At 48.9% G+C, this 25,743-nt stretch overlaps 2 protein-coding genes across 6 annotated transcripts; one reads left to right on the top strand and one right to left on the bottom strand.

Moving 5' to 3' along the window:
- Positions 1-4,058: 4,058 nt before the first annotated feature.
- On the top strand, positions 4,059-14,783 carry CDK2AP2 (cyclin dependent kinase 2 associated protein 2). 5 transcript variants are annotated; one of them, XM_072130443.1, is made up of 4 exons: positions 4,059-4,148; positions 11,778-11,878; positions 14,416-14,551; positions 14,638-14,783. In XM_072130443.1, exons 2-4 carry the CDS (start codon positions 11,864-11,866, stop codon positions 14,703-14,705), a joined length of 219 nt encoding a protein of 72 aa, XP_071986544.1. In that variant the 5' UTR covers positions 4,059-4,148; positions 11,778-11,863; the 3' UTR covers positions 14,706-14,783. The 5 variants fall into 5 exon arrangements, with proteins under 5 accessions (XP_071986544.1, XP_071986543.1, XP_071986542.1 ...); XM_072130442.1 differs by having other exon boundaries at positions 4,081-4,306; positions 11,729-11,878; XM_072130441.1 differs by having other exon boundaries at positions 4,081-4,327; positions 11,729-11,878.
- On the bottom strand, positions 14,413-25,736 carry AIP (AHR interacting HSP90 co-chaperone). The gene is made up of 6 exons (XM_072130389.1): positions 25,549-25,736; positions 18,771-18,950; positions 16,743-16,931; positions 16,277-16,453; positions 15,738-15,879; positions 14,413-15,071 (listed from the first exon to the last, which is right to left on the bottom strand). The coding sequence occupies exons 1-6, from the start codon at positions 25,702-25,704 to the stop codon at positions 14,869-14,871; spliced, it is 1,047 nt and encodes a 348-aa protein (XP_071986490.1). The 5' UTR covers positions 25,705-25,736; the 3' UTR covers positions 14,413-14,868.
- Positions 25,737-25,743: the final 7 nt, after the last annotated feature.

Genomic DNA, 25,743 nt, shown 5'->3' with positions numbered 1-25,743 from the left:
TGGACAAGTGTCTTTTTTCAACCGTATAAACTATGATACTATAATAACTTTTACAAATTTTTTTTTTAAATCACCTATAATCACATGTAATAGGATTAATAGGACACAGATAACCTTGCTGTTAAAATAGGGATCGACGTTTGTTACTATCCAAATAATTTGATCAGAACTATAGAACATAAAAAAGAATGCACTTACCTGTCAATGCGTAGTATAGTGTTAAGGGGTATAAGCTTGCATGATTTCATCCAATTCAAATTCAAAAACAGGGTGACATCAGGTATTCACTTATCTCATGAAATGCTTATGAGTCTTGTGTGTTCAGGGAAAAGGAAATTGTAGACAGTATAACAGGTGAGGAAATATATAGGAAAATGCAGTCACAAGTAGGATAATATGATGATAAACCCAAGGACAAGGGTTTCTATCCCTGTTGATACCCTGAGTAGATAACCCTATTATTCCTGACCTCGGAGCCACAGCCCTAAATGACTGCCACCCCAACTGGAACCTGACCCTGCATAAATGGCCCTAGACTGGACTTATATACATAGAAGATAGTCCCAATGTCTCAGAATTTCAATCCAAATCAATTCCCAAAATGACATGTTTCTCCACCAAAGGGCTCACCAGGGGAAACCCGTGCCCCTTTCCACTTCCCCAGACCCCCGCTGGTTCACTCACCTCACCTCAATCCAGCACTGACTCCGGCAGATTAAAAGGGCCAGCATGCCGATAATTGGGCGGCTGCCTGATCTGTTTAAATTCCAGCACCTTCCTGTGTCACCTGACGGATCCTTGCACCCGAGAGAAAGCTTTGATCCTATGCCCTGTGCTGGTATTGTGATTTCCCATTGTGAACCCCCATTCCGTTCCTAACTACGCTCCTCTGCTGCCTGCCTTGACCTTTTTCTACGTCCCCGACTCTGATCCCGAGCTGCCTTTCCTGACCTCCTCCCCGACTACGATTCTGCTTTACGTCTCTGTACCTCGCCTTGGCTGCAGCCACGGACAAAGTCGCACCTGTGGAAAGACCTGGTGATACCACGCCGCAGCAAGTCCAACTCGCTTTGCGGTGGGATCCACTTAGACTTAGTTGTGCAGGGGCTTTATTATCCAGTGCTCCTTGCATATTGAACTTATGCCAACATAGTTCGTCATGGAACGTCTAGGGTGGCTTTCATCAGCCTCCTCTCCGGGAAGGCCCTGGCATGGGCTACTCCCCTCTGGGACAGGAAAGACCCAGTTACAGCTGTCATCATCTCCTTTTTTCGCTGAATTACAGTCTGTCTTTGTGGAACCTGCAAGGGCATCATCTGCCGAGACTGCACTGCTGAACCTATGTCAAGGGGACTCGTCTGTCAGTGATTGTGCTGTTCAGTTCTGTGCTATGGCTTCTGAACTGACCTGGAATGAAGCAGCTTTAGCTTTAAAAAGGGACTTTCTGGGCCGATTAAAGACGCACTGTCTGCACGTGACCTGCCATCTACACTGAGTGGTCTCATCTCTCTGGCTACTCAGATTGACATCCGGTTTGCTGAGCGTTCTGAAGAGTAGCGTCTGGAACAACCGCAAGTCAGGACCCGATGTTTTCCCCGCCTAGCTCCTGTCTTCCAGAGACTGTCTGCCACCTTCCGTGTCTGCTGCAGAGGAACCAATACAGGTGGATAGAGCTCGTCTGACCACCTAAGAGTGTATCAGACAAAGAAAGGAGAACCTCTGTCTTTATTGTGCCAACCAGGCGCACTTTCTTGAGACTTGTCCAGCCTGTCCTCAGCGTCCGGGAAACGCACACACCTAGGGTTCTTGGGGAAAGCATCCCTAGATGAGAGTAAAGCTTCTCCATGTCTGAATATTCCCGTTCGGCTCAGCTCTGGCACAGGTAGCCAGTTCCAGATTTCTGCCTTCTTGGATTCCGGCTCTGCAGGAAACGTCGTGGATGCTGCTCTGCTCTCCCAGCATCATTTCACTGTGGTCCGTCTCAAGAAACCCCTGGCACCAAGCCTCTGTTCCTGCAAGTCGAGTGCTTCACTATGAGAGACTGTCTTTTTATGTGCTACTCCGATCCATGTCTTCTATTCTGTTGGGTCTTCCATGGTTGAAGCTCCCTGCACCCATGCTTAACTGGAAGACAAGGGAGATTCTTTTTTGGGTGCCAGTCTTGTTGTATGGTGGTTCCCCATCCTGTGTCCATCACGGTCTCTCTGGTATCCACCAAGCCTCTGAATTTTCATACACTAAGTGTCCGCTAATTGAATCTTGTATGAAGTCTTGTGGGAAGTCTTGTGGTGTGGGGCCATTGGGGCAGTCCGGGTCCTTGGCCCGGTCCAGAGGTCTGCAGGACCCTTGGGCCGGTCTAGAGGTGTGCAGGACCTTAAGTCGGTCCTGAGGTGTGCGGGCCCTTAGGTCTGTCCTGAGGTGTGCGGGCCCTTAGGTCTGTCCTGAGGTGTGCGGGCCCTTAGGTCTGTCCTGAGGTGTGCGGGCCCTTAGGTCTGTCCTGAGGTGTGCGGGCCCTTAGGTCTGTCCTGAGGTGTGCGGGCCCTTAGGTCTGTCCTGAGGTGTGCGGGCCCTTAGGTCTGTCCTGAGGTGTGCGGGCCCTTAGGTCTGTCCTGAGGTGTGCGGGCCCTTAGGTCTGTCCTGAGGTGTGCGGGCCCTTAGGTCTGTCCTGAGGTGTGCGGGCCCTTAGATCTGTCCTGAGGTGTGCGGGCCCTTAGATCTGTCCTGAGGTGTGCGGGCCCTTAGGTCTGTCCTGAGGTGTGCGGGCCCTTAGGTCTGTCCTGAGGTGTGCGGGCCCTTAGATCTGTCCTGAGGTGTGCGGGCCCTTAGATCTGTCCTGAGGTGTGCGGGCCCTTAGGTCTGTCCTGAGGTGTGCGGGCCCTTAGGTCTGTCCTGAGGTGTGCGGGCCCTAAGGTCTGTCCTGAGGTGTGCGGGCCCTAAGGTCTGTCCTGAGGTGTGCGGGCCCTAAGGTCTGTCCTGAGGTGTGCGGGCCCTTAGGTCTGTCCTGAGGTGTGCGGGCCCTTAGGTCTGTCCTGAGGTGTGCGGGCCCTTAGGTCTGTCCTGAGGTGTGCGGGCCCTTAGGTCTGTCCTGAGGTGTGCGGGCCCTTAGGTCTGTCCTGAGGTGTGCGGGCCCTTAGATCTGTCCTGAGGTGTGCGGGCCCTTAGGTCTGTCCTGAGGTGTGCGGGCCCTTAGGTCTGTCCTGAGGTGTGCGGGCCCTAAGGTCTGTCCTGAGGTGTGCGGGCCCTAAGGTCTGTCCTGGGGTATGTGGGCCCCTAGGTCTGTCCTGAGGTGAGCGGGCCCATAGGTCTGTCCTGAGGTGTGCGGGCCCTTAGGTCTGTCCTGAGCTGTGCGGGCCCTAAGGGCGCGGTCCCACGTTGCGTTTGCAAACGCAGACGCAGACCAAACCGCGGTCCAATCGCATCGGCGTTTCTCTATGTTTCTATTGAAAACGCCGATGCGATTGGACCGCGGACCGCCCGGTGGGCGCGGTTTGGTCTGCGTCTGCGTTTGCAAACGCAACGTGGGACCGCGCCCTAAGGTCTGTCCTGGGGTATGTGGGCCCTTAGGTCTGTCATGAGGTGTGCAGGCCCTTAGGCAAAACACTGGCGGCTCGTTGCCGATCGCAGGCGTTTCCATAAAAACGCCGATGCGATCGGGCCGAGGCCCGCCCCGGTGGGCGCGACTTTGTCTGCGTTTGCAAGCGCAGACAAAAGCGCCACGTGTGGCGCCGGCCTTAGGTCTGTCCTGAGGTGTGCGGGCCCTAAGGTCTGTCATGGGGTGTGCGGGCCCTGAAGTCTGTCCTTGGGCCGGTGCTGAGGTGTGCGGGCCCTTTGGCCGGTCCTGCAATGTACTTGCCCTTGGCCCGACTTGAGCCTCCATACTACAGACTGAGGTTGGCTATTGCTTGTTGTCGGTTACCATGGAGGCATACAGGGGCACACAGGGGCTGTAGACATAAGAGGTAGCACATGATTTTTGATGAGAAATTCCTGTCAGGACGGATGACAGAACCTCCTGGATGTCTCCTCACAGACGCTCAGCACAGAGGCGGCTGCATTGCGCGCGGCGCCAGGGGGCGGGGCTGGTCGGTGGCGGGCCGTGCGTCATGACGTCACGATGCGTAGGGGCTGCCGGAGCCGGGTGAGCTGAGGTGAGGGGGTGAGAGCGCTCCGGCGCCATTATCCCTGGACCGGGAGGCAGGACACAGCCGGAGAGGACACAGCGCAGCCATCAGCACCGGCAACATGTCGTACAAGCCCATCGCCCCCGCACCGAGCAGCAGCGCCCCGGGCACCCCCGTCACACCCGGTAACCGGCACAGCCCACCCAGTGTGTACCTTTATAGGGGACCCCCAAAGTGTATAGACATAAAGGGATCCCCCTGCCCAGTGTGTGTGTGTATATATATATATATATATATATATGGGAAACCCCCCAAACCCCACCCAGTGTAAATGGGGTACTCTCGCCATAACAGCCCCCCCCCAGATATAGAGTAGTCCTCTTACTATAACAGGATCCCCCAGTGTATAGATATAAAGTAGTCCTCTTACTATAACAGGATCCCCCAGTGTATAGATATAAAGTAGTCCTCTTACTATAACAGGATCCCCCAGTGTATAGATATAAAGTAGTCCTCTTACTATAACAGGATCCCCCAGTGTATAGATATAAAGTAGTCCTCTTACTATAACAGGATCCCCCAGTGTATCGATATAAAGTAGTCCTCTTACTATAACAGGGTCCCCAGTGTATAGATATAAAGTAGTCCTCTTACTATAACAGGGTCCCCAGTGTATAGATATAAAGTAGTCCTCTTACTATAACAGCGTCCCCCCAGTGTATAGATATAAAGTAGTCCTCTTACTATAACAGGGTCCCCCCAGTGTATAGATATAAAGTAGTCCTCTTACTATAACAGGATCCCCCAGTGTATCGATATAAAGTAGTCCTCTTACTATAACAGGGTCCCCCCAGTGTATAGATATAAAGTAGTCCTCTTACTATAACAGGGTCCCCCCAGTGTATAGATATAAAGTAGTCCTCTTACTATAACAGGATCCCCCAGTGTATAGCTATAAAGTAGTCCTCTTACTATAGTGGGGTCCCCCAGTGTATAGATATAAAGTAGTCCTCTTACTATAACGGGTCCCCCAGTGTATAGATATAAAGTAGTCCTCTTACTATAACGGGTCCCCCAGTGTCTAGATATAAAGTAGTCCTCTTACTATAACAGGATCCCCCAGTGTATAGACATAAAGTAGTCCTCTTACTATAACAGGATCCCCCAGTGTATAGATATAAAGTAGTCCTCTTACTATAACAGGATCCCTTAGTGTATAGATATAAATTAGTCCTCTTACTATAACAGGATCCCCCAGTGTATCGATATAAATTAGTCCTCTTACTATAACAGGATCCCCCAGTGTATCGATATAAAGTAGTCCTCTTACTATAACAGGATCCCCCAGTGTATAGATATAAAGTAGTCCTCTTACTATAACAGGATCCCCCAGTGTATAGATATAAAGTAGTCCTCTTACTATAACAGGATCCCCCAGTGTATAGATATAAAGTAGTCCTCTTACTATAACAGGATCCCCCAATGTATAGACATAAAGTAGTCCTCTTACTATAACGGGGTCCCCCAGTGTCTAGATATAAAGTAGTCCTCTTACTATAACAGGATCCCCCAGTGTATCGATATAAAGTAGTCCTCTTACTATAACAGGATCCCCCAGTGTCTAGATATAAAGTAGTCCTCTTACTATAACAGGATCCCCCAGTGTATAGCTATAAAGTAGTCCTCTTACTATAACAGGGTCCCCCAGTATATAGATATAAAGAGGACCCCCCCCCCCCTTCCTATGTATAGATATAAATGGGGTATTTTTACCATAATGGCTGCCCCCAGTGTGTGTATATAATATATAAACCCCTCCTCCTCTCCAGTAAATAGCTATAAAGGGGTCCTCTTATAACTCCCACCTTCTCTGTATACGCATAAAAGGGATTCTTCTAATAGGGCTCCTTCCCCTTAGACATACAGGGGTACTCTGATGGCCAGTGTATGGGGGATGGCTGTCCATCATGCAGGGGTCTCCTGTTCCCCTTATAAATGTGCAGTGTATAGGGGGTGGCTGTCCATCATGCACGGGTCTCCTGCTCCCCTTATAAATGTGCAGTGTATAGGGGGGGGCTGTCCATCATGCAGGGGTCTCCTGTTCCCAGTATAAATGTGCAGTGTATAGGGGGGGCTGTCCATCATGCAGGGGTCTCCTGTTCCCCGTATAAATGTGCAGTGTATAGGGGGGGCTGTCCATCATGCAGGGGTCTCCTGCTCCCCTTATAAATGTGCAGTGTATAGGGGGGCTGTCCATCATGCAGGGGTCTCCTGCTCCCCTTATAAATGTGCAGTGTATAGGGGGGGGGGCTGTCCATCATGCAGGGGTCTCCTGTCCCCCCTTATAAATGTGCAGTGTATAGGGGGGGCTGTCCGTCATGCAGGGGTCTCCTGTTCCCCTTATAAATGTGCAGTGTATAGGGGGGGCTGTCCATCATGCAGGGGTCTCCTGCTCCCCTTATAAATGTGCAGTGTATAGGGGGTGGCTGTCCATCATGCAGGGGTCTCCTGTTCCCCTTATAAATGTGCAGTGTATAGGGGGGGGCTGTCCATCATGCAGGGGTCTCCTGCTCCCCTTATAAATGTGCAGTGTATAGGGGGGGGGGCTGTCCATCATGCAGGGGTCTCCTGTTCCCCTTATAAATGTGCAGTGTATAGGGGGTGGCTGTCCATCATGCAGGGGTCTCCTGTTCCCCGTATAAATGTGCAGTGTATAGGGGGTGGCTGTCCATCATGCAGGGGTCTCCTGTTCCCCGTATAAATGTGCAGTGTATAGGGGGGGCTGTCCATCATGCAGGGGTCTCCTGTTCCCCTTATAAATGTGCAGTGTATAGGGGGGGCTGTCCATCATACAGGGGTCTCCTGTTCTCCATATAAATGTGCAGTGTATAGGGGGGGCTGTCCATCATACAGGGGTCTCCTGTTCCCCTTATAAATGTGCAGTGTATAGGGGGGGCTGTCCATCATACAGGGGTCTCCTGTTCTCCATATAAATGTGCAGTGTATAGGGGGGGCTGTCCATCATACAGGGGTCTCCTGTTCCCCTTATAAATGTGCAGTGTATAGGGGGTGGCTGTCCATCATGCAGGGGTCTCCTGTCCCCCCTTATAAATGTGCAGTGTATAGGGGGTGGCTGTCCATCATGCAGGGGTCTCCTGTTCCCCTTATAAATGTGCAGTGTATAGGGGGTGGCTGTCCATCATGCAGGGGTCTCCTGTTCCCCTTATAAATGTGCAGTGTATAGGGGGTGGCTGTCCATCATGCAGGGGTCTCCTGTCCCCCCTTATAAATGTGCAGTGTATAGGGGGTGGCTGTCCATCATGCAGGGGTCTCCTGTTCCCCCTTATAAATGTGCAGTGTATAGGGGGTGACTGTCCATCATGCAGGGGTCTCCTGTTCCCCGTATAAATGTGCAGTGTATAGGGGGGGGGGGGGCTGTCTATCATGCAGGGGTCTCCTGTTCCCCGTATAAATGTGCAGTGTATAGGGGGTGGCTGTCCATCATGCAGGGGTCTCCTGTCCCCCCTTATAAATGTGCAGTCTATAGGGGTGGCTGTCCATCATGCAGGGGTCTCCTGCTCCCCTTATAAATGTGCAGTGTATAGGGGGTGGCTGTCCATCATGCAGGGGTCTCCTGCTCCCCTTATAAATGTGCAGTGTATAGGGGGTGGCTGTCCATCATGCAGGGGTCTCCTGTTCCCCTTATAAATGTGCAGTGTATAGGGGGGGGGCTGTCCATCATGCAGGGGTCTCCTGCTCCCAGTATAAATGTGCAGTGTATAGGGGGGGCTGTCCATCATGCAGGGGTCTCCTGTTCCCTGTATAAATGTGCAGTGTATAGGGGGTGGCTGTCCATCATGCAGGGGTCTCCTGTTCCCTGTATAAATGTGCAGTGTATAGGGGGGGCTGTCCATCATGCAGGGGTCTCCTGTTCCCAGTATAAATGTGCAGTGTATAGGGGGTGGCTGTCCATCATGCAGGGGTCTCCTGTTCCCCGTATAAATGTGCAGTGTATAGGGGGGGCTGTCCATCATGCAGGGGTCTCCTGTTCCCCGTATAAATGTGCAGTGTATAGGGGGGTGGCTGTCCATCATGCAGGGGTCTCCTGCTCCCCTTATAAATGTGCAGTGTATAGGGGGTGGCTGTCCATCATGCAGGGGTCTCCTGTTCCCCGTATAAATGTGCAGTGTATAGGGGTGGCTGTCCATCATGCAGGGGTCTCCTGTCCCCCCTTATAAATGTGCAGTGTATAGGGGTGGCTGTCCATCATGCAGGGGTCTCCTGTTCCCCTTATAAATGTGCAGTGTATAGGGGGTGGCTGTCCATCATGCAGGGGTCTCCTGTTCCCCGTATAAATGTGCAGTGTATAGGGGGGGCTGTCCGTCATGCAGGGGTCTCCTGTTCCCCGTATAAATGTGCAGTGTATAGGGGGGGCTGTCCATCATGCAGGGGTCTCCTGTTCCCCTTATAAATGTGCAGTGTATAGGGGGTGGCTGTCCATCATGCAGGGGTCTCCTGTTCCCAGTATAAATGTGCAGTGTATAGGGGGTGGCTGTCCATCATGCAGGGGTCTCCTGTTCCCAGTATAAATGTGCAGTGTATAGGGGGGGGCTGTCCATCATGCAGGGGTCTCCTGTCCCCCCTTATAAATGTGCAGTGTATAGGGGGTGGCTGTCCATCATGCAGGGGTCTCCTGTTCCCCCTTATAAATGTGCAGTGTATAGGGGGGGCTGTCCATCATGCAGGGGTCTCCTGTTTCCCTTATAAATGTGCAGTGTATAGGGGGGGCTGTCCATCATGCAGGGGTCTCCTGTTTCCCTTATAAATGTGCAGTGTATAGGGGGTGACTGTCCATCATGCAGGGGTCTCCTGTTCCCCGTATAAATGTGCAGTGTATAGGGGGGGCTGTCCATCATGCAGGGGTCTCCTGTTCCCCTTATAAATGTGCAGTGTACAGGGGGTGGCTGTCTATCATGCAGGGGTCTCCTGTTCCCCGTATAAATGTGCAGTGTATAGGGGGTGGCTGTCCATCATGCAGGGGTCTCCTGTCCCCCCTTATAAATGTGCAGTCTATAGGGGGGGCTGTCCATCATGCAGGGGTCTCCTGCTCCCCTTATAAATGTGCAGTGTATAGGGGGTGGCTGTCCATCATGCAGGGGTCTCCTGTTCCCCTTATAAATGTGCAGTGTATAGGGGGGGGCTGTCCATCATGCAGGGGTCTCCTGTTCCCCGTATAAATGTGCAGTGTATAGGGGGGGCTGTCCATCATGCAGGGGTCTCCTGTTCTCCGTATAAATGTGCAGTCTATAGGGGGTGGCTGTCCATCATGCAGGGGTCTCCTGTTCCCCTTATAAATGTGCAGTGTATAGGGGGGGCTGTCCATCATGCAGGGGTCTCCTGTTCCCCTTATAAATGTGCAGTGTATAGGGGGTGGCTGTCCATCATGCAGGGGTCTCCTGCTCCCCTTATAAATGTGCAGTGTATAGGGGGTGGCTGTCCATCATGCAGGGGTCTCCTGTTTCCCGTATAAATGTGCAGTGTATAGGGGGTGGCTGTCCATCATGCAGGGGTCTCCTGTTCCCCTTATAAATGTGCAGTGTATAGGGGATGGCTGTCCATCATGCAGGGGTCTCCTGTTCCCCTTATAAATGTGCAGTGTATAGGGGTGGCTGTCCATCATGCAGGGGTCTCCTGTTCCCCTTATAAATGTGCAGTGTATAGGGGGTGGCTGTCCATCATGCAGGGGTCTCCTGTTTCCCTTATAAATGTGCAGTGTATAGGGGGGGGGGCTGTCCATCATGCAGGGGTCTCCTGTTCCCCGTATAAATGTGCAGTGTATAGGGGGTGGCTGTCCGTCATGCAGGGGTCTCCTGTTCCCCGTATAAATGTGCAGTGTATAGGGGGGTGGCTGTCCATCATGCAGGGGTCTCCTGTTCCCCTTATAAATGTGCAGTGTATAGGGGGGGCTGTCCATCATGCAGGGGTCTCCTGTTTCCCTTATAAATGTGCAGTGTATAGGGGGTGGCTGTCCGTCATGCAGGGGTCTCCTGTTCCCCGTATAAATGTGCAGTGTATAGGGGGGTGGCTGTCCATCATGCAGGGGTCTCCTGTTCCCCCTTATATATGTGCAGTGTATAGGGGGTGGCTGTCCGTCATGCAGGGGTCTCCTGTTCCCCGTATAAATGTGCAGTGTATAGGGGGTGGCTGTCCATCATGCAGGGGTCTCCTGTTTCCCTTATAAATGTGCAGTGTATAGGGGGTGGCTGTCCATCATGCAGGGGTCTCCTGTTTCCCTTATAAATGTGCAGTGTATAGGGGTGGCTGTCCATCATGCAGGGGTCTCCTGTTTCCCTTATAAATGTGCAGTGTATAGGGGGTGGCTGTCCGTCATGCAGGGGTCTCCTGCTCCCCTTATAAATGTGCAGTGTATAGGGGGTGACTGTCCATCATGCAGGGGTCTCCTGCTCCCCTTATAAATGTGCAGTGTATAGGGGGTGGCTGTCCATCATGCAGGGGTCTCCTGCTCCCCTTATAAATGTGCAGTGTATAGGGGTGGCTGTCCGTCATGCAGGGGTCTCCTGTTTCCCTTATAAATGTGCAGTGTATAGGGGGTGGCTGTCCGTCATGCAGGGGTCTCCTGTTCCCCGTATAAATGTGCAGTGTATAGGGGGGTGGCTGTCCATCATGCAGGGGTCTCCTGTTCCCCGTATAAATGTGCAGTGTATAGGGGGTGGCTGTCCGTCATGCAGGGGTCTCCTGTTCCCCGTATAAATGTGCAGTGTATAGGGGGGGGGGCTGTCCATCATGCAGGGGTCTCCTGTTCCCCTTATATATGTGCAGTGTACAGGGGGTGGCTGTCCATCATGCAGGGGTCTCCTGTTTCCCTTATAAATGTGCAGTGTATAGGGGGGTGGCTGTCCATCATGCAGGGGTCTCCTGTTCCCCTTATATATGTGCAGTGTACAGGGGGTGGCTGTCCATCATGCAGGGGTCTCCTGTTTCCCTTATAAATGTGCAGTGTACAGGGGGTGGCTGTCCATCATGCAGGGGTCTCTTGTTCCCCGTATAAATGTGCAGTGTATAGGGGGTGACTGTCCATCATGCAGGGGTCTCCTGTTCCCCTTATAAATGTGCAGTGTATAGGGGGTGGCTGTCCATCATGCAGGGGTCTCCTGTTCCCCCGTATAAATGTGCAGTGTATAGGGGGGGGGCTGTCCATCATGCAGGGGTCTCCTGTTCCCAGTATAAATGTGCAGTGTATAGGGGTGGCTGTCCGTCATGCAGGGGTCTCCTGTTCCCCCTTGCCGTGTATTCTGTATAAGGTTCTGCTGCTGGCGGCCCGGTCAGATCTGTGGTTGTCAGCAGCGGTTACATGTGTGTAGTAGTTGCCTCTGCTGAGCCTTTCTCCGGGGCAGCCGCTGGCCGATGCCTCCCCCTTCCATGGGCGGAGGGGCTCTCCCCGTTGTAAGGTTCACCACTGGCTGCTGTGCGGTCCTGTGCTGCTCCTGTAGTAACCCTTCTACCTCTCTGTCACAAATCTTTCTCCATCCACATCCGTGTCCTGTCTGTGTCCCCCGTGTAATGCTTCTTATACTGTGCACTGATAGTTGTGTGCAGCCATAAACATCTCATCCCCTCGTCTGATGTGGTTTGCAGTGCCAGGAGCCGCGGTTTCCTCTCCCTCAGGGGCTGTGTCGGTCTCTTCTTTCCGACCCATCTTCAGTGACTTCGGACCCCCGTCTATGGGCTTTATTCAGGTGAGAGACCCTATGGCAGGTGTCCATTTATCTCCATTCTCAGAGCCGTAGGGGGCGCTGCGCCTCTCGTATACTGACTTGCAGGAAGCGCAGGTCAGACGCGGCTTAGTTTTGCTCCAGGTTTGTGTGAAATCTCACCCATTTACCTTTAAAATAATCTCCCCCAAAGTCAGGAAAATATGACTCAACTCATTTCACGAGTCAGGTTTAGTGGTTGCAGGGTCAGAAGCCCCCATCGTCTGTTCTGTGGCACCTAGCAACATGCTGCTGGTGTCATATTAAAGATAAGAATTTCATCTTGTAGATTCCATATAGTTATTGGTTTTGTGGCCTACAAAATCGGAGATACAGGCGGTAAAAAAATAGATGGGAACAGGATCTTCACCTGCAGCTTACATTTCCAACTATGTCTGTAGCTGCCTGTCTATCTGGTTCTGTAGCTCTCAAAGCCATTAGCCTGATGTGATCTGAAAGAGGAGATCCTTAGCATGGGATTATATACCTTTGTTTTGGCTTTTTATGCAAGTTTGGTGGCACATGGGCACTTCTGCAACTTTTATTTGCACCCATTGCTCCCTTCAAAGTTAGCAATGGGCAAGTTTTCTGCAGTGTTTCTTAGGCTACCATCCTATTCCAGGTATTTAAGTTTTAACTCGTCTCCAACCCTGTGACCGCCGGCTCTGTAGGGGTTAATCAGAGCTGGGTCCCAGTCAAGCTCTGATCAAACATCAGCCCCCACAGAGGATGGTTTCCCCGATAACTGAGGCTCTTATAGACGCCCCCAGTTACAGGGGAAGACTTATGTAAGGGGAAGAATAAATGTAAAAAAAAAAAAGTTTTTAAAAAGCGTAAATGTCCAACAGTGGCTTTTGACACACACACAATATATAAATAATGTACATAAATAATTTCCCAATAAATAAAAGAAATCCCCATCTACAGTATAAAACCTCACCAGTCTCCCCAGTCTATACACATTTTAAAACGGCCATCACACACTGGGGAATTCATTTATAATGGTGAAAGTTAAAATATATGCACTATACATTACAAAAGGCATTTTTCCCTCTATGTAAATTAAAAAAAAAAAAAAATGGGAAAAGGCCCTTTGTGTCATGAAAAACGCTGCAAAATTTTTGAAGCAGAACTGTAAAGTTATTGACAAAAAATAGTTTTCGCACAGCTGGAAAGACTTTGATAAAAATTCCAATGGTACCTGTATTGTGCTTCTTCCTGGACTGAAAATATCTATCACCCTGTCTTATAAAAAAAAAAATCATATTCCGCTATTCCTAAAGTGGGTGTCACTTCCTGGTTGTGACATCAGCCATTCACATGAATCAGGACAGCATGTTTGTAATCAGACGGCCTGAAGCATGTGATGTGTCACATGCTTGTGACATCACTCCAGGTCCTATTTTCTTGCACTCCTCTCCAGCACGGTTTCCCATGGTTACCAGGAAGCGTGACAAAAGGAGATTAGCCTGGGAGACAAAGTAAAGCCTCTGCTAACTGCTAGCTGCAATTAGAGTAAATTAGAGAATTTTTTGCTTAGCACAGAGTTAGGCAAAAGTTTTCATACTTGTACATTAATGTAGCACACAAACCAAAAGAAGTTATGGCCTTTAAATTGCTAGGTACAGAAATTTGTTAAAAATGCCCCCAGGCCATTAAAGCCTTTTCAGACTTGGTCAGCTGCAGGCGACTTTAGTGGTTTTGAACAAGAAAAAAAAAAGTCCCCACCAAAAACCTCAGATGTATAAAAAATTAAAAACTCCTAAGACGCACCTGACCAGCAGGAAAGAAAGATACATACAATAGGACAAAGATGAGCTTAAGATACGTGTACCTCCATGTTTCTAGGTGCTATAGAACAGAAGATGGGGCACCCCCCCTCTCCTGCAGCCTCTAAACTTGACTCGTCTCATGTGAAAATGAGAAGACACATACTAGCCTAACTTGTTATTTCTCATAAAAGGACCTGAACTGAGAGGCCTAGTACTTTAGTGGGGTAAAACCTACTGACCAAAAGAAGTGGACCACAGATAACGTGCACATGCCATATAAGCGCCCTCTGGCTGTGTTCACACATTCAGGTTTTTTGATGTCCACAGTAGTAGAAGAGTGAAAGAAAATGCAGTGGTGGCCGGCCTCAATGATATGTTCTCACAAATTATCCATGCATCAGAAAACCTGAATGTGAGAGTGGGGTAGCTGGAGGGAGGGTTTGGTGACGGTCCATATCCAAAGACCTCCGAGGTCCCATGTACCCAGTCTGTAGGCACAAAACAAAACCCCTGCCCTCGTCACATCCGTAATTATAATCTGCAGTAGTATTCCATGTGGACATGCTGGGATAAGAGGTGTCCTGCAGTATTTCGATAACTCTGAATGAACAGCGCCACATGTGGTCACACTCAGACACTGCAGAGATATGTACATTTCATTTATTGAGTACACAGAAAGCATGCAGTGATATAAATATACAAACGATACAAAAAAAAAAATGTGACATGGAGCATCCCAATCTATTCCAGGGAGTGAAGCCGGCGGTATCACAGGCCGTGTCCCAGGGGACCTATAGCGATCTGCTGTCTGTCATCGAAGAGATGGGGCGAGAGATCAGACCGACCTACGCTGGGAGCAAAAGTGCAATGGAGAGGTTAAAAAGAGGTGAGTGGGGGAAAAACAATGGTGGCAACTAAAAGCCGCGGCTGCTGAGTGCCGCCCTGACTAATGGGAGTCTTCTATTGCCGCAGGTATCATTCACGCCAGGGCTCTCGTGAGAGAGTGCCTCGCCGAAACAGAACGCAACGCACGTACGTGACCATCCCCGAATCTGCACTTTGTTACACTTTCCACTTTTTATATATATAAGCGAATAAAGTTCCCATTGTTGACAGAAGGATGTGTGCCTTTATGTGGAGCAGATTACACTGTATGACGATGCCTCACGCTGTCCTATGTCAGAATGGAGCCCCAGCCAATAGTCACTTGAAGATGCCCCGAAACCTGGCTTTGTCCTCTTCGTCTTTTTCACTCATAAGTTTCTCCAGCTTCTTTAGCTCTTTGGCCACCAGGGGTGCGAGGGAAGGGTCCAGTTCTACAGCCCGGGCAAAGTCTCGCTGTGCATCCTCCGCGTTCCACACCGCTGCGTGCGCTCGCCCTCGCTTAAACAAGGCTTTTACGTTATCTGAAACGAAACGGGGTAGACTGCTAATGGAGCATTCTAGTTACACGATGACTCGTTACATACACAGTATCCAGGTTAAGACCAGGAGACCATATATCAGCTGGATTTTATGGAAGGACCTGAACTGCCAACATCTATAATGTCAGGAGTTGCTGCAGGGGCTCCTAGCATCATAAGTGCTTGGATCCCAGGGCAATGCCCCACTGTAGCTGTTGGGCAGTCTGATCACAGGTGGACAAAAATGTGCGATAGGAGAATATAGTCACTTGGTACGGTGGCTGAGTGGGTAGCACTTCTGCCTTGCAGCACTAGGGTCCTGGGTTCCAATCCCACCCAGGTCAACATCTGCAAAGAGTTTGTACGTTCTCTCCGTGTTTGCGTGGGTTTCCTCCCACACTCAAAAACATACTGTTAGGTTGTTTAGATTGTGAGCCCCATGGGGACGGGGACCAATTTGACATGCTTTGTGCAGCGCTGCGGAATCTGTGCGCTATATAAATAAAGAATTATTAGTATAGCCACCTACACATACAGCAGGTCTGGCTATGCAGATGCTTGAAGCAACACTATGCCTAGAAAGAAAGCAAATGATCTTGCCCCAAAGGGTTTGCACAATCAAAGTAGTTCCCTGCGGCTCTTACCAGTTGGCCCTGGCAGTGTACCTACCTGAGTACTTGTTGAGTATTGCAGTGCAGTGCTCCAGCACTTGGTAGTATTCCCCCTCCAGCAGTTTGCACTGACAGTAGTTAAGCAGCAGTGGAGTGATCTTTGTGTCCAGGTTGATCCAGTCTGGAGATCCTGGCTGCTCCTGCAACAACAGATCCAAAACGATGTATTATAGCGCCATCCCCAGGTCGTGTGCCGGAGCAATTACTGCTGAAAACAAGTGCAGAGATACTGAGGGATTTCATCCTCCCACGTCATGCGTCAAATTCCCATACACGGAGAGGCTTCTAGGCTGAAACGCAGCATTTCACGTGGCCATATATACAGAGAAGATTAGGTCAGTGGTTTGCATCTTAGTGCTGCCTAGAAGATGCACAATCACTAGTAATGGTGCAGGGAACAAGTACACTGCCATAACCTGGCCTCCCCTGCACCGGAGAAGTGGACAACTAGCGCTGACTGTATGTACCCGGCCACAGCTATAGTCACCATGTAGAAGAGTCTGACAACTAAGTATCCTGGGGTCTGCCATCACCTACCTTCATCTGTAAGGACTTCAGGCAAGCAATAGCTTCATAGTATTTGGCAGCTGCTTCTGGAATATTCCCCTCCTTGAATAAGTGGTTTCCTTCTTGGTGGAGAAGCGGCACAGCATCCAGTTTTTCTTGATCGGACATTGCCCACGCGTCTTGTCTGTATGATCCCGGCTCCTCTACCTGGAAGAGAAGATCAGGTATTCTCCATGAAGAAGCAGGCACGACTGTATGTATGTGTGGGGGAGGGGGTACAGTGCTGGTTATATGGCATGTATGGGGGATGGTACGGCAGTAGTTTAGTGCATAGTTCAGACTATCAGTCGGTGCTGTGTAAGCCGCTGAATGCAGGGCCAGTGCTTGCATGACGTGGCCCCAGACTTACAGCGAGCAGTGCCTGATGGGATGCAGGTGATCCGCAGATGATGTGATGTCACAGGCTGCAGCCTTCATGTACCACTAACCACCTTACCTTTAATAGTGTGATGACAAATATCAGGGGCTGAGGGTCTTTCTGCAGTGCATCGAGGTCTGGATAACCCAGGGAATGGTCGTGGAGCTGTGCGATCCCCCCGCAGCAGTGCCTTTGGCCATCACGAGGGTCCTGTCCTGCTGCGATCCGCCGCAGACTACGAGAGACTTGAGGGTACTCGATGACGTGCTGGAAATGTATAGGGAAGAGGCAGCATTATATACGGGGTATCGGGCCATATACAAGACCCCCACCCCCCATTACATGAGATTACCAGTCAGGGCTGGTGCTCCTGGTGCCTATATGTACATAGCAGAGAAAATTGTTCACAGCTTGATGAATGAAAGAAAAACCCACATCCCAATAGTCCAGTATTTTTATTCTTGGGTGTTTTGGGTGATTATCCCATTGCAGGCCGTGGCCCGATACGCAGCACAGGATCAATCAGACAACCTAGGATAAAAGTACCCCAGAGATTCTAAAAAATAGTGAAATGGTTTTAAAAAAAAAACCCTAAAAATTCATATCGCCCCCTTTTTCCTTGAACTGATATAAATAAACAAACAGTAAAAATCATAAAACATGTCAGGTATCGCTGACTCCCAAAATATAATAATTGTTATTCCCGGTGTTTAACCACGTAACGGAAAATAGCGCCCAAAGTCGAAAGTAACACTTTTTTTCCCCATTTTGCAAAATAGAAAAAATTGAGTAAAAAGTGATGAAAAGGTCGTACAGTCCTCAAAATGTGCTGCCAGCCTAAAGTATGAAAAGGTTATTGGCGCCAGAAGACGGCAACACAATTTAATTTTTTTTGTACAGGAAGTTTTAATTTTTGTAAACATATGAAAACATAAAACCTGTACATATTTATCCACGTGATCATACCGACCCAAAGAATAAAGGAGAGCTGTCATTTGGGGCGCACAGTGAAAGCAGTAAAATCTAAGCCCGCAAGAAAACGGCGCAAATGTGTTTTTTTTTTTTTTTTTTTTAAACCAATTTCACTGCATTTGGAATTTTTTTCTTGCTTCCCAGTACACGGCCTGGAATACTAGATACCAATATTCACAACAGGGAGGGACGGGCACTACCAATGTAAACCGCTAGTTGAAAAGTCCCAACATCCCAAACAATTAGACCATATAAAAAACAGAAACAGATGGATGTGTAGGTTGGACATAAGCAAAGACGGGACAGACAATTGTTAAAAACCACTTAAAGGTGACACCAGAAGGGTGGACAAGGCTATCTTGATAAATCCATGTGGAAAGGGCTGTAGAATAAGGTCCGAGAGCCAGGGAGGCGGTGAGCCCAACACGTATCGTCACCTCGGGGTGACTCGGCTCTCTGACCTTTTTCTACAGCCCTTTCCACGTGGATTTATCAAGATTTGGGCTCATTCACTCGGCCGCCTGGGGGATGTACATACGGCTGCATATACAGCTCCATAGACGGCAATGGCGACGGTACGGTGCCTCCTCGCCAGCACACGCCTGTGAATGTACCCTAACCCGGTCGGGTATAGGTAAGTAGCTTGGATTAGTGGCTCTTGTCCATTCACTTATATCACTACATGGTTTTTGCATGGTAGACTGAGCTAGGGAGTAGGTGGTCATATTCTGACCCGTGGCAGCCTGGTCCACCCTTCTGGTGTCACTTTTAAGTGTTTTTAACAATTGTGTGTCCTGTCTTTGCTTATTTTTTCTATTTTGTTTCATAATAAAAATTGTTATTATTCTCAAGTCCTACATCCGCATCCATCTGTTTCTGGGTTTTTATGAATACTAGATGCCCTCGTACAGCTCTCTTCATGTAAAAATACAAAAAATTTATGAAGGTGTAAAAAATGCAAAAAACGAACAAGGAGCTGGTGGTTGAGGGGTTAACAATCCTGGTGAAGCGGGAGGTGAAGCGATGTCTGCCTCTCATGTGTGTGTTTGTGTACACATTTATACTTTTGTTAGATACAAGTTATTTGCCTTGTGCGTGTATATAATGTATACAGTTAGATGTTACTGGCCGCACCGGGGTGTCACACAGGAACTCGGCCACCTCGCCCTCCTTCATGCTGCGGATGATGGTCTCCCACACCGGAAGCTTAAACTTCTTGCCGATGATGAGCTCCATGGGTTTGTCTCTGGTGGAGCTGTCGTCCAGCATGGTGCGCTTCTCATCACACAGCAGCGTGCGGTAGTGGAAGGTAGCCTGCGGGAGAGACAGACGCGTCAGTATGAGAGGCGCTACTATACATCATCCCCCATATACAAGACGCGTCACTATGAGAGGCGCTACTATACATCATCCCCCATATACAAGACGCGTCACTATGAGAGGCGCTACTATACATCATCCAGCATATACAAGACGCGTCAGTATGAGAGGCCATACTATACATCATCCCCCATATACAAGACGCGTCACTATGAGAGGCCATACTATACATCATCCCCCATATACAAGACGCGTCAGTATGAGAGGCCATACTATACATCATCCCCCATATACAAGACGCGTCAGTATGAGAGGCCATACTATACATCATCCCCCATATACAAGACGCGTCAGTATGAGAGGCCATACTATACATCATCCAGCATATGCAAGACGCGTCAGTATGAGAGGCGATACTATACATCATCCCCCATATACAAGACGCGTCAGTATGAGAGGCCGATACTATACATCATCCCCCATATACAAGACGCGTCAGTATGAGAGGCGATACTATACATCATCCAGCATATACAAGACGCGTCAGTATGAGAGGCCGATACTATACATCATCCCCCATATACAAGACGCGTCAGTATGAGAGGCGATACTATACATCATCCAGCATATACAAGACGCGTCAGTATGAGAGGCGATACTATACATCATCCCCCATATACAAGACGCGTCAGTATGAGAGGCCGATACTATACATCATCCCCCATATACAAGACGCGTCAGTATGAGAGGCCGATACTATACATCATCCAGCATATACAAGACGCGTCAGTATGAGAGGCCACACTATACATCATCCAGCATATACAAGACGCGTCAGTATGAGAGGCCATACTATACATCATCCCCCATATACAAAAGACGCGTCAGTATGAGAGGCACTACTATACATCATCCCCCATATACAAGACGCGTCAGTATGAGAGGCCGATACTATACATCATCCCCCATATACAAGACGCGTCAGTATGAGAGGCCATACTATACATCATCCAGCATATACAAGACGCGTCAGTATGAGAGGCGATACTATACATCATCCCCCATATACAAGACGCGTCAGTATGAGAGGCCGATACTATACATCATCCCCCATATACAAGACGCGTCAGTATGAGACGCCGATACTATACATCATCCAGCATATACAAGACGCGTCAGTATGAGAGGCCAAACTATACATCATCCAGCATATACAAGACGCGTCAGTATGAGAGGCCACACTATACATCATCCAGCATATACAAGACGCGTCACTATGAGAGGCCATACTATACATCATCCCCCATATACAAGACGCGTCAGTATGAGAGGCCATACTATACATCATCCAGCATATGCAAGACGCGTCAGTATGAGAGGCGATACTATACATCATCCCCCATATACAAGACGCATCAGTATGAGAGGCCGATACTATACATCATCCCCCATATACAAGACGCGTCAGTATGAGAGGCCATACTATACATCATCCCCCATATACAAGACGCGTCAGTATGAGAGGCCGATACTATGCATCATCCCCCATATACAAGACGCGTCAGTATGAGAGGGCGATACTATGCATCATCCAGCATATACAAGACGCGTCAGTATGAGAGGGCGATACTATGCATCATCCCCCATATACAAGACGCGTCAGTATGAGAGGCCGATACTATGCATCATCCAGCATATACAAGACGCGTCAATATGAGAGGCCGATACTATGCATCATCCAGCATATACAAGACGCGTCAATATGAGAGGCCATACTATACATCATCCAGCATATACAAGACGCGTCAGTATGAGAGGCCGATACTATGCATCATCCAGCATATACAAGAAGCGTCAGTATGAGAGGCCGATACTATACATCATCCCCCATATACAAGACGCGTCAATATGAGGCCATACTATACATCATCCAGCATATACAAGACGCTTCTCTATGAGAGGCCATACTATACATCATCCAGCATATGCAAGACGCGTCAGTATGAGAGGCGATACTATACATCATCCCCCATATACAAGACGCGTCAGTATGAGAGGCGATACTATACATCATCCAGCATATACAAGACGCCTCAGTATGAGAGGCCATACTATCCATCATCCAGCGCATACAAGACGCGTCAGTATGAGAGGCCGATACTATCCATCATCCAGCACATACAAGACGCGTCAGTATGAGAGGCCATACTATCCATCATCCAGCATATACAAGACGCGTCAGTATGAGAGGCCATACTATACATCATCCAGCATATACAAGACGCGTCAATATGAGAGTCCATTCTATACATCATCCAGCACATACAAGACGCGTCAGTATGAGAGGCCATACTATACATCATCCCCCATATACAAGACGCGTCTGTATGAGAGGCCGATACTATGCATCATCCACAATATACAAGACGCGTCAGTATGAGAGGCCATACTATACATCATCCCCCATATACAAGACGCGTCTGTATGAGAGGCCATACTATACATCATCCAGCATATACAAGACGCGTCAATATGAGAGGCCATACTATACATCATCCACAATATACAAGACGCGTCACTATGAGAGGCCATACTATACATCATCCCCCATATACAAGACGCGTCACTATGAGAGGCCATACTATACATCATCCCCCATATACAAGACGCGTCACTATGAGAGGCGATACTATACATCATCCCCCATATACAAGACGCGTCACTATGAGAGGCCATACTATACATCATCCCCCATATACAAGACGCGTCAGTATGAGAGGCCATACTATACATCATCCCCCATATACAAGACGCGTCAGTATGAGAGGCCATACTATACATCATCCCCCATATACAAGACGCGTCAGTATGAGAGGCCATACTATACATCAGTGATGGCTAACCTATGGCACGGGTGCCAGAGGTGGCACTCGGAGCCCTTTCTGTGGGCACTCAGGCCATCACCAGAGATGACTCCCGGTATCTTCCTGCAGTCCCAGACATCCCAGGACTTGCTGTGCACAGAGGTATTTTAAAGTGACAGCTCGACCTGGGACTATTTTCTGCTTTATTGGTGTCCTCAGGTGCTGGTATCAATGAAAACTGTGACAGAGAAGGGAGTATAAATCACAAATTGAATTTCTGTGTTGGCACTTTGCGATAAATAAGCGGGTCTTTGTTGTAGTTTGGGCACTCGGCCTCTAAAAGGTTTGCCATCACTGCTATACATCATCCAGCATATACAAGACGCGTCAGTATGAGAGGCCATACTATACATCATCCAGCATATACAAGACGCGTCAGTATGAGAGGCCATACTATACATCATCCAGCATATACAAGACGCGTCAGTATGAGAGGCCTTACTATACATCATCCAGCATATACAAGACGCGTCAGTATGAGAGGCCTTACTATACATCATCCAGCATATACAAGACGCGTCAGTATGAGAGGCGCTACTATCCATCATCCAGCACATACAAGACGCGTCAGTATGAGAGGCGCTACTATCCATCATCCAGCACATACAAGACGCGTCAGTATGAGAGGGCGATACTACAGTCATGGCCAAAAGTTTTGAGAATGATACAAATGTTAATTTTTTACAAAGTTTACTGCATCAGGTGTTATAATGGTAATTTGCATAAACTCCAGAATGTTATAAAGAGCGATCATCAAAATGAACTTATTCCCCCAAAACACATTTCAACTTCATTGCAGGAGCCTTAAAAGGAGCAGCTAACATCATTTCAGTGATTGCTCCAGTAACACAGGTGCGGGTGCTGATGAGGACAGGGCTGGGGCGTGGAGTAGCCGGACTCCACGCCCCAGTAGCCACGTTACTCCGCCTTCCATTTCATTTTCGGCCGAAGATGAAATGGTAGGAGGAGAAAAGAGGCTACTGGGGGGTGGACTAGCCGCTTAAAAAAAATGTACATATCCGCGTATTAAAGTTTTCTCAAAGAAAGCCGGGACGTGAGGATTAGCCCAAAAAAGGTCTATCCTCACGTCCCATTCATCCACCTACCACCCGATCTACCTTTATAGGGAGAATCGTGGTGGTAGGTTCTCTTTAAGTAAGAATCACATCACTGGAAACTGTAAAAGGAGGCTGGTGCTTGGCATCATTGTTTCTCTTCTGTTACCCATGGTTATCTCTAAAGAAACACGTGGAGTCATCATTGCACTGCACAAAACTGGCCGAACAGGGAAGAGTATCGCAGCCAGAAAGATTGCACCTCAGTCACCAATCTATCGCTTCATCAAGGAATCCAAGGAGAGAGGCTCCAGTGTTACCAAAAAGTCTCCAGGCGCCCAAGAAGGACCAGCAAGTGGCAGGACCGGCTCTTAAATGGGTTTCAGCTTGGGGATGGGGCTCCCAGCATCGCAGAGCTCAGGAATGGCAGCAGCAGGTGTGAGGCATCTGCACGCACTGTGACACTGCGGAGACTCCTGGAGCAAGGCCTGGTGTCCAGGAGGGCAGCAAAGAAGCCGCTTCTCTCCAGAAACCATCACGGACAGACTGATATTCTGCAGGAGGTGCAGGAAGTGGACGCTGAGGACTGGGGGAAAGTCATTTTCTCTGATGAATCCCCTTTCCGATTGTTGGGAGCAGACAAGGTGAGCGATACCACCAGTCTTGTCTCATGCCAACTGTAAAGAATCCCCCAACCATTCATGTGTGTGTGTGTGGGGGGGGGGGGGGGGGGGCTTCTCAGCCAAGGGAATCGGCTCTCTCACAGTCTTGCCTAAAAACACCTCTATGAATAAAGAATGGGAGCAGAATGTCCTCCAAGAGCAACTTCTCCCAACCCTCCAGGAGCAGATGGTGATGAGCAATGGCTTCTCCAGCATGATGGAGCACCGGCCATAAAGCAAAGGGGAGAACTAAATGGCTCCGGGAACAGAACACAGAGATTCTGGGTCCATGGCCTGGAAACTCCCCAGATCTTATCCCATTGAGAACTTGTGGTCAATCATCAGGAGACGGGGGACAAACAAAAACCAACACATTGTGACAGAATGCAGCAGTGATTGTGCAGGAATGGACGGCGATCAGTCAGGATCTGGTGCAGGAGGTGAGTGACAGCTGCCAGGGAGAATTGCAGAGGTCCTGGAGAAGAAGGAGAGGTCCTGCAGATACTGACTCGCTGCAGTAACTCCTCCTACCTGACAATAAAAGCTTCTGCTCCCCATAATATGATTGCACTTGTATCTCTGTATGTGATAAACATCTGACAGACCAGAGGGACACATCATGTGACAATAGAAGATTTGTATTATTGTATTTGTTTCATTCTCAAAAGTCCAAATAATCGTGATCTATGATCACATATTTACAGACCTGCTCTACTCCCGATGCGTTGGCCTTCTTTCGCCAAGGTATAAAGGAAATTAGTAAAGATGAGGTCCGCGGACCTCGGGGGGACATTAATTTTAGTCTGTTAGACTGTTTTGAGCATTTTTTGGCGGAGAAATCTGCCGCATCTCGTTAATTTGGTGCATTTATGCAAAGTTCAGCACTTAGTGGTTCTGAGTCCCTGCGCCTTATCTGACATAGTGAGAGCTTCCTATACAGATGTTTGCTCGGCATCGATCACTAATTTGCGCCTAAAAAGGCGCAAAAAATGCACCTACTCTGAGCAGGTGCACTTTCAAAAAAAAAAAAATCACTTTTCATTACTAAAAAACATAAATATTCGTTTGCCAAATGAAGAATCACCTCTATGCAACATGGAAAATCCTTCAGTGCAGTTTTATAATGTAAAATTTCTCCAGTAACGACTCCATCATTGTCTATGGGATCATCTCTGGGAGTGATTATTGTCTTATTGTACAGATCTGTGAATATTATCAGTCTCCATTTCATGTAAATTATAATAAAAAAGGAAAAGACTCATTTCAGCAAGAATTTTTTTTTTCCATCTCTGTAACTTTTAGTCCCTGCAGTTACATCACAATGTGGTCTGGACATTGTACAAGCTGAGACTTTATGTGCAGAGATGAAGCCCTGAACGTTCTGTCACATTTTCTCAGTCTCCTTTCAAATAAGATCTAATAATTTGAGACAAATTTGGCGCAAATGAATGGGACATGAGACAAATCCAAAGTGCATTTACTAAGGCAGAACCAGATCCATCATAGATCAGGAGCCAAAAAGAAGAGCAAACCAGGCGCAAAAATAGGCGAACCTGAGACCCACTATGATTAATGTCCCCCCTTGTCTTTACTAATTTCTATCATTCTCAAAGGTTATGGCCATGACTGTACACATCATCCACAATATACAAGACGCGTAAGTATGAGAGGGGGTGGGGGCCGTCACCATCTGCTATAGAAGCCGCTGACCCCCTGCAGCAGTATGACGTCACATGTGTGCTGATGACATCATAGCACTGCATTACATCGGTAATAACACACTACTCCTCAGTGGAAGGCAAGATACAGGCCTGATCATTACGACACACACACAGAGATCAGTTGGAATAATCAGCGGCCGGCGATGACGTCACGCCCCCCATGCTGACGTCATTTCAGCCGTCACATAGCCTCCCGCCGCGGGCCTGGGTCAACACCACAGTCTTTTTACCTTGGTGCCATCTTGGTATTGAGACAGTGCGGCATTGCTGGGCGTCGTTACGCGTTTCCTGATGCCCTCACCCACAGACACAACCCCTGTCGCCATCTTCACCGGGTGATGACGTCCGGGCGTCCATACACCAAGAATAAAGGACCGTGTGCGCATGCGCGGAGCCGCCAGTCCCCAGCCGCCCTTACGGAGCAT

Source organism: Engystomops pustulosus, chromosome 11 (assembly GCF_040894005.1).
Source record: "Engystomops pustulosus chromosome 11, aEngPut4.maternal, whole genome shotgun sequence".
In the NCBI taxonomy this organism is placed as follows: domain Eukaryota; kingdom Metazoa; phylum Chordata; class Amphibia; order Anura; family Leptodactylidae; genus Engystomops; species Engystomops pustulosus.
This window is presented reverse-complemented; position numbering and strand designations above follow the sequence as displayed.